The sequence below is a fragment of the Parambassis ranga genome, chromosome 24, assembly GCF_900634625.1.
Source record: "Parambassis ranga chromosome 24, fParRan2.1, whole genome shotgun sequence".
NCBI classification, from domain to species: domain Eukaryota; kingdom Metazoa; phylum Chordata; class Actinopteri; family Ambassidae; genus Parambassis; species Parambassis ranga.
In genome coordinates this window covers 10,052,611-10,060,585 of record NC_041043.1, presented here as the reverse complement: position 1 = coordinate 10,060,585, position 7,975 = coordinate 10,052,611, and the positions used below count along the sequence as shown (strand labels likewise).

General features: G+C 41.1%; 2 protein-coding genes across 2 annotated transcripts; one reads left to right on the top strand and one right to left on the bottom strand.

The window, feature by feature from the left end:
• Window positions 1-458: 458 nt before the first annotated feature.
• Window positions 459-3,607, top strand: baalcb (BAALC binder of MAP3K1 and KLF4 b). The gene is made up of 5 exons (XM_028398143.1): window positions 459-529; window positions 1,138-1,332; window positions 1,491-1,703; window positions 2,593-2,792; window positions 2,952-3,607. The coding sequence occupies exons 3-5, from the start codon at window positions 1,523-1,525 to the stop codon at window positions 3,114-3,116; spliced, it is 546 nt and encodes a 181-aa protein (XP_028253944.1). The 5' UTR covers window positions 459-529; window positions 1,138-1,332; window positions 1,491-1,522; the 3' UTR covers window positions 3,117-3,607.
• Window positions 3,608-3,666: 59 nt separating this feature from the next.
• nme6 (NME/NM23 nucleoside diphosphate kinase 6) lies at window positions 3,667-6,520 on the bottom strand. Its single transcript, XM_028398142.1, has 6 exons — window positions 6,260-6,520; window positions 5,946-6,041; window positions 5,449-5,551; window positions 5,173-5,212; window positions 4,292-4,452; window positions 3,667-3,912 (listed from the first exon to the last, which is right to left on the bottom strand). The coding sequence occupies exons 2-6, from the start codon at window positions 6,036-6,038 to the stop codon at window positions 3,758-3,760; spliced, it is 552 nt and encodes a 183-aa protein (XP_028253943.1). The 5' UTR covers window positions 6,039-6,041; window positions 6,260-6,520; the 3' UTR covers window positions 3,667-3,757.
• Between the last annotated feature and the right edge of the window lie 1,455 nt (window positions 6,521-7,975).

Below are 7,975 nucleotides of genomic sequence, written 5' to 3'. Positions count from 1 at the left end.
GAGTGTTGGTCAGAGGTTCAACACAACAGATCATCTACACACAGGAAAATTATGTGAATCATCAAGGTCTGTGTCAGTCAGATAAAGCTGTTAGGTTTCACTTAACAACAAATAGGTTTTAGTTTTAATGGAGGCAAACCATAAAAAAATATTATTATTATTTTTAAAAATCGTATATATTATACACGTATGAATGTAGTGTAGCCTGCAGTGACCGTGTGCCTTGTTGGTATTTTACATTTTCCCCGGTGACAGCTGAGGTAAAGCCCCTCTGCCTCAAACACAGACCGTTACATGTTCGCCACGCAGGGTGGATACTTTTAACGTGAGTGTGGATGAATGAAGCAGCTGGTGGCGCGGACGCACGCACGGACGGACGGACGGGCGGACACGCTGTGCACCGGCTAGTGCGCGTGCATGTGTGTATGTGTGTTATTATTAACAATGTTACAGGTCTGACTGGCAGACGACACGCAGGAGGAGCGGCGAGGCGAGCCATTAAAAACAGAACACGGACTCTCCACCATCCGTAAGCTTTTATCCATCTTTCAGCATTTCTCTGCGTTGAACCACAGCTCCACAGCTCGTGTCTGTGTTTGTTTATTTCACGCTGCGACTGATATTTTGATTTATGTTTTATTTTTTAATTTTTTTAAACCCCGCAGAGACAAACCGTGGTGCTATCAATAAATAGCACATATTGATGCTCGGCTGAGCCACTGAAGTATCACTGCGCTCCGCTCCTCACAGGCTGATGTAGAAACCGTGGCGCTGATTGTTCTCATTAGGATTCACTTATTTATCCTAATTGTCCGCGTGAAGGCAATTGAATGTGTAAAACAGACGAAATATGGATCTATAGGCCTGTCAGTGCATCAATAACAGAGACTTAAGGGTTAAGGGAAGCCTGCTTCACCATGGCTCAATTACCCACTGTAATTATACCGTGGTTACGCTATAGATTTGTTGTAGTGCAGTGTTATTAATTATAAGGTTGATAGATAGATAGATAGATAGATAGATAGATAGATAGATAGATAGATAGATAGATAGATAGATAGATAGATAGATAGATAGATAGATAGATAGATCTGTATTAGGAGACTTCTCTGATCTTTCTCCTCCTCTTCCTTTAAGGACACCACATCATGATGTGCTCCTGATCCACTGTCTCCTCTGTAATTCGGCCTCCTTGACCTACCAGAAGATGCTGCCTCTATATGCTCTCAGAAAATCATAAACATACCACTCTATCTACTCTCGGATGACAGATGTTACAGCAGATGAGCCACATGAGAGCCTTCTGTCTCTCCTGCAGCAGCGTGCTGTGTTGTAAGTATCATCATGTGCTTCCAACGATGCCAAATGACTTAAACAAGTGAGGATTTAAACATGTCCAGAGGTTCTTATGAAGCCTAAATGGGGTCTTTTTGTCAGCAGAATATGTAAATTTTTCTGGATCTGTTTTGGTTTTCCTGCTCCATCTATAGAAAAGTCGAGCTGTGAAGTGAAGTGACGAGCTATGGGCTGTGGTGGCAGCAGGACCGATGCTCTGGAGCCTCGCTACTTGGAGAGCTGGACCAAAGAGACAGAGTCAACATGGCTGACGAGCACTGATACCGACATCCCCCTGTCATCCATCCATAGCATCCCCTCTGAGCATTCAGAGGCCGGCTTTATCTCTGAGAAAACAATCAGCCCTGGTAAGAAGGATGGGTTCCTATAACAGAAGACATCGGTTTATCTTGAACATATTCAAATACACAGCTTTGGGATATATAGATGGGCTTAGCTGTGAGGACTCTTGACTGCCTGGTTCTTAACATCAGAGTGGTGTGTGACACCTACATGTAGTTCTTTTTCCCTCCTTCACATTTTATAGCCTTATTCAACCAGAATCCATTACACACAAGTAAAATTGAAATAAAAAAACAGCAGTGTTGACCCTCATTGCTGTAGTTAAGCACTGAGTGAAACCTTTGTTCCTCCACTATGCAGCCACTTGTAGATGGATTGTCCATTGATGTTGATTTGTCTTGCACTGAACTGTGGGTGCGTTTTCTTTGAAGCCAGAGGTTGGGGGGGTGAATCAGTAAAGCGGCCATAATAGGTTTGCATCAAAAGCCATTGTGCTCAAACAGGACTTGGCTCTCATGGCAACACATTCAGCTCTTAGTGAAAGCAGGCAGAGGAGCCTTGATGTAATTGTGAAGATAAATTGAGTGACGCTCCACTCTGAAGAGATAAAACACATCCAGAATTACTGGGCACCTAGCAACCATATCCACAACATACACATAAAAAGTAATTAAACACATTTATCCTCTAGTAGTGGCATACATGGAGGCGATACAGTGCACAAGGAAATTAATATTCCTCATGTCATTTTTTATTGTTAACTTTCATTCTTAGGCCACATATTCATACGAAGCATCTCAACTCAAAAACCTTGACACTGTGAGTCACACAACAGGCACTGCAGTGTTGTCTTTTAACAGACTTACACATGTACTTCAGGCTGCAGCTGAATCTCGCTGCATCGAAACCGTCCAGCGGTTCAGTTGTTAAAGCAGAGCCTCTGCTTTGTCACAGTTCCAGATTTCTTTGAAGACGGCCTGCCTCCTCCGGCTCAGGCGTACCTGAAGGTGTGCTCGGCCGTGTCTGAAGCCAGCCTGAACGACGTGAACCCCAGCAGCCCCTCTGCAATACTGCCTTCTCCGCCGCAGGATGTGACACCACCTTCATCTGGCACCACAGTGCAGCGCAGAAGTGTTCTACACACTGAAGAGATTGTAAGCCTCTCACAGATGTGTTAAAAAATATCAAAGCACATTTCCTGGTTTAAATTCTTTTATTTAGGAAAATGGGACAAGTTAAGGGAGACCACCTCTTATTTCATCTGTAAATCTGCACCTTTAGTGCTTTAATTTCCAACTCTTATCCATTAACAGACTAAATGGCAGGACAATCGGATGTCGACCAAGCAGGTGACCATTACGGTGACGCAGAGCATCCACCAGGTGGATAAGAACGGAAAGGTGAAGAAGTCCCTCACCACCTATGAGGTTCTGAAACCTGTGGAGACTCTAAAACAGGTGGCTACACAGAACACCTGAAGACAAGGAAGGCAGCGAGAAATAATTATCGTGCCAACTGTGAAACAAAGGAACTGTTTTTCTGATGAAAGCACATGGACGAGGCTGAAAACAGGGTTTGGCGTTTACCTAGGCTGTGTAAAATTTAACACTGTCTGGTGTGTGTTTACTATACTTTGACATGTTGGAGACATGTTGTAGTTTGGTCAGAAAAAATACAAAACATTTTACGTACAGATGAAAATCAATCAAGAGGCTTTTGAGGATCTGTTTATGTGTAAAGCTATGATCATAAATCTTACATAGTTTTTGTTTTTTTGGCATTGATATACAACATGTAGTCGCTGCTGTCCTACAATCTGTGTGGCTCAGGAAATTGAAACTGACTCTGATGATTGCACTATTTACAGTGAAGCCTGGGTAGGAGTTTCTGATGATTGCTGCGTCGTGTTGACTTTTTTATCTGGTGGTTTGTGTTTTCTAATGACAATAAATGAAACTAAATCACGGTCCTTATGTTTAAATTACTTAATATGCGAGGATTGTGGTATGAACATGCTGGCACTTTAAACAGCACAGTGTGCACTTCAGCTCTGGCAGAGCAGTGGATAAACAATGTCCTTGACCTGGTTTTTGTAGATCAGCGTTGATTCGTTCTGGGGTCAGCTCGGCGTTGAGGAGAGTGTGTGGATGTAGTTTTGATGGTCATAACAGATCTGTCCTGATCTGAACAATGGCTCCTCCTTCTCCATCCACTCCTCTATACAGAAATCAGGGAAGAAGAAGCTGATCTCTCTTCTGGCAGACTCAAGAGAATCTACAGGAAAGAAGAAATGCAGATATAAAATATTAAGGAAACCTTAATGAATTTATTTTTTTGGACTCTATATGAGTCTGAGTATAGGCCATTTAATGAATTGCATTCATTGTACAAATAGCATTGTTGGCTACTGATAGCCGGGTGCAAACAGGATCTGTTAAATTAAAATGTATAGCTCCTTTGTGTTCTGCTCATATTGCCAGAGCAGAACAGTGCGTCACTCCTGAAATCTATGAAACACCAGTATGGGATTTTACAGCCAATAATTCATGGGTGTAAACCTGCTGCCTGGAAATGAAATACATAAAACCAAATTGTACCCAATGTTACGCCGTCATTTTTTTTATGGTTTAAACTCTTTCAGGACATTTCCTACCTGAGCCATGAGTTGTATTCCTCGTGTCTGTGAGGCCAAACTGGGCTCGGATGCAGGCAGGGGAGGTGAATCTGGCTCTGAACACCTTGGTTGGTCCCATCAGTTCCCTCCAGTGACTGATGCCGTTTTCCCTTGCTAAAATGTACGCTCGCATGGGACCACTGTGGGCAAAATTTAAGTAAGTTGGAGCAACCATGAATCATAGTTAAATATTAAACCATGGAAGTGAAAGTGAAAAATGTGAATAGAAAAAGAAAGAGGGATCTACTTTTCATACAAATCTAATCTATTCACTCTAAAAACCTCCTGGGGTGAGAGCTCAGCCATAAACACGTCTCCAGCAGACACAGATATCCGTTTACCAAAAAAATGCCAACTGGAGCTGCTTCATGCTCGACTGGCTGTGGATGCTCCCTGTATTGGAAAGACTATTGTTATTGGCAGCATCTGCAGAATGGTTGCTCTAGCAACCGCAGATTCACCGCTGTGACCAGAGAAAGATGACAATGTAATTACAAACACCTTTTTTTCCAATCCAGCGGGGGCTCCCTGCATGATGAGCTATTGTAAGCAAGCTGCACGGTGACTGTCAGAGAATTGCCCCAGGGATGTTGTGCTAAACTTGGCAGCGTGCCGATGATTGAAATTCTTATTGTGAAGTTTCCGAAAATGATTTATTGGTGACTTGCTGAGCATGAAATAGGAGCACCATCAACAGGCGGGGAGCTTTTTTTTTATGTCAGCTCAGTGGGTTGTGTAGACTGGAAATGTCCCTTTTATTTAATTTCAAACACGTCATGCAGAACAACATTCAAACACATTAAGGCACCACAAGTGAATCACATTGCAATTAAACCAACAGAGATCGGCTGTGTGATTACCTTGACATGAATTCAACAAGTCTTTGATAGAAGAATCGCTCTGAGAAAGGAACACAGAGGCAATAAAGACTCGAACACTTTTTAAACTACAGAAGTGATTGACAAGAGATTGTCCTCCCTCTCTCACTGTGTGTGTGTGGGTGCTTTAGCTGCACAGTGAAGGATGATTCATTCTTCTTGCCCCACAGTGCATATACTGTATCTTCTAAAAAAAGACTTGCTGACTCATTTGTTTGGTCATTTGGAGGAACTACAGTATCACAAATGTGCTCTTACCTGAATGTTCAGCATAGAACCTCTCAGAGTCACGTCTTCTCCACACCAGGTCTTTGCATCTAATGATCACAAAGTTATTATCCAGAATTCTTTGATGAAGAGCCTGAAAAAAAAACAAAACACAAAAAAAACAATTTGTCCTATGTTTCCCATAATAACACTGGTGACATCTAGTACACTGCATCGACTGAGCGCAGATGTTTTTCAAGTAAAAGGTGAAAAGAACATAGAAAACCAAGTGTTAAATGGCACAACAGTATTTCCTCTAAAATAATAACTAACTATAATCACATAGACAATTCATTTGACTACCATACTGGCGATGTCTAAATCTAAATCTTTGGAATTTTAGTACTTAAATGAATGTGTGGTTATCGACTAGCAGATCACTGTTTGAGATTCATATTAAAAGAGTACAGATCACACTGCTGAGGTTGTTTGTTTGTTGTTTTATCATTACATGTTTACCACAGTCTCGTTATTTGTGCTCTGCTGACCTCTAACATCAGAGGATGAGCCACCGCATCTGGTTTGATGACCGCCAGGGTGAGCTGCAGCACTTTGGAGAGGCGGCCTGCTGTCAGCAACATTGTCTGAACAGATACCAGAAAACAAACCGTGAGTTGTTGCGCAGCTCAACATGTTTCAAACAGCACTGACCTGCAGAGTAAATATGTAAATACATATGGATGCACGGTGAACAGCATGATGCTGTTAGCTCGGCGTTATTAACGATCTACACAGATAAACGTGTCGTAATTTGATATAATTTCATACACACGCACCTTTTAAATAAGTGAATAATACTGACCTCTGTTTTGTCTGGTTTCCAAAATAAAACTGGTCAGTTTGAAAAAGAAAGCACACGAGCTGCTGCAGCCGCCATAGTGTAACAAACATAAACGTTACGCGTTAATTCGTCTTCTTTTACCCCCTCTTTTGGATATAATATGTGTTTTTTAATAACTCAGACACTCATGTGTGCCATTACCCGCCAAGTTAAACAATAAATTATGACATTAAATGTACTGTTTTTAGCTAAATGACTCCTCGCCTGTGTCGGTCCGGTTGTTAAAACCGTCCCCGGAAACTGAACTAGCAGAAAAAGTTCCGCCATTAAAAAACCGATAGATACCATGAAAAATAAAAACTCACAAAATTAGACTTGACAGTTCAACACATATATTGTAAAGACAAATTACTCTTACTTTAAAGCTTTAGTGGAGATGAGAAAGTCTTGTTCTCTTCAGTTATTACAACAACACATTTAGGTGCTAATTTATTAATATAATAAGAAGAAGAAGACGAAGAAGAATAGCCTTAGAAATAATGACTTAAATTAGTTTTTTATATTTTAACTTATATACCTTAATTACCTTTTTCTGACAGTATATCAGTATTTTTACTTTTAATTACATGCGAAGTGGAGGGATGATGGTTATGTAATTTAAATGAGCTTTACCATAATTACAAAATGTAAACATCTCGAAAAAGTGAATCTTTTATGCAGGTACCCCGGCATATAAGCCACACTTTTCACTCTTTCATACATACAAAAGTTGTTAGGTTGTGTTCATTTCAGCAGCACATAGGGGAGACATATTTTCATCTGTGGACGTGTGTGAGATCAGACATACAGTATGAACACTGAGCACATTCCAGCAATGCAAAATGGCCACACCCTTGAAAAGTAGAGATTGTGTGTGTGTGTGTGTGTGTGTGTGTGGAGTTTGACATTCAGAGAAACAGAATAGGAGGGAAGAAAGGGGGGGAATAGATGTCCCACATAGGTTTCTCCCACCTGCCCATGTCATGTGACTCGGGGTGACACCACAGCTGTTACCTCCCATGAGGGGGATGGAGAGGACGAGAGGAGGTGTTGGGTGCAGGATTGAAAGGGACACTTTCTTATGAGAATATAACCTTTGAAATCAAAGCTTGGAGGTTATTATTCATTTTGAAATATAAGGGTTCTATAACATTCTATAGGGAATAAAATGTGCTTAATTTTATTAGCATGGTTTCTTGTAAACAAACTGAGTGATGGAGATGAACAAATGGCTGTGGTGAAGATGCAGCCACTCATTTCAAACAACAAACTGTTGTCCTCTCTGAACCCAGCAGGCATTATGCAACACAGAGCTGCAGACAATTGGCAGAGGAGACTGAAATGAGGTCAAACAACCCGAACATGGTTTATACACAGAGGACTAACAGGAAGTGAGATGATAGACAATTAGACATGACAAGCAGTAAAGCCACTGTGTCAGATTTGAAGCAGTGATGTTCATGTCAAACTAAGATGAGGATGTGTTAAATAAAATGTGATTTAGCTTCAGCCCAGCTTTGCAGAGCATGTTTGTCAGTTTAGGATGTCTGACCTCCTGAGGCTTTAGGCCTCAACACAATCCAATTTAACACCTGATTGTGGTCTGAAGTCATTTAATCTGTCATAAGTTATTCAAACATGGCAGTTCTGGACTGAGTCTTGAAAACAGTTGTGTAATGTTAATCTTGTAATAATTAA

Bases quoted from the DNA above. Each gene is read 5' to 3' on its own strand.
- nme6 (XM_028398142.1), bottom strand. From the start codon at position 6,038: ATGTTGCTGACAGCAGGCCGCCTCTCCAAAGTGCTGCAGCTCACCCTG. The intron at 5,213-5,448 runs GTAAGAGCACAT...TTCCTTTCTCAG, and splicing joins GTTCTATGCTGAACATTCAG to AGCGATTCTTCTATCAAAGA. The intron at 3,913-4,291 runs GTAGGAAATGTC...TCTTTCCTGTAG, and splicing joins GAATACAACTCATGGCTCAG to ATTCTCTTGAGTCTGCCAGA.
- baalcb (XM_028398143.1), top strand. From the start codon at position 1,523: ATGGGCTGTGGTGGCAGCAGGACCGATGCTCTGGAGCCTCGCTACTTG. The intron at 1,704-2,592 runs GTAAGAAGGATG...GCTTTGTCACAG, and splicing joins TGAGAAAACAATCAGCCCTG to TTCCAGATTTCTTTGAAGAC. The intron at 2,793-2,951 runs GTAAGCCTCTCA...ATCCATTAACAG, and splicing joins TTCTACACACTGAAGAGATT to ACTAAATGGCAGGACAATCG.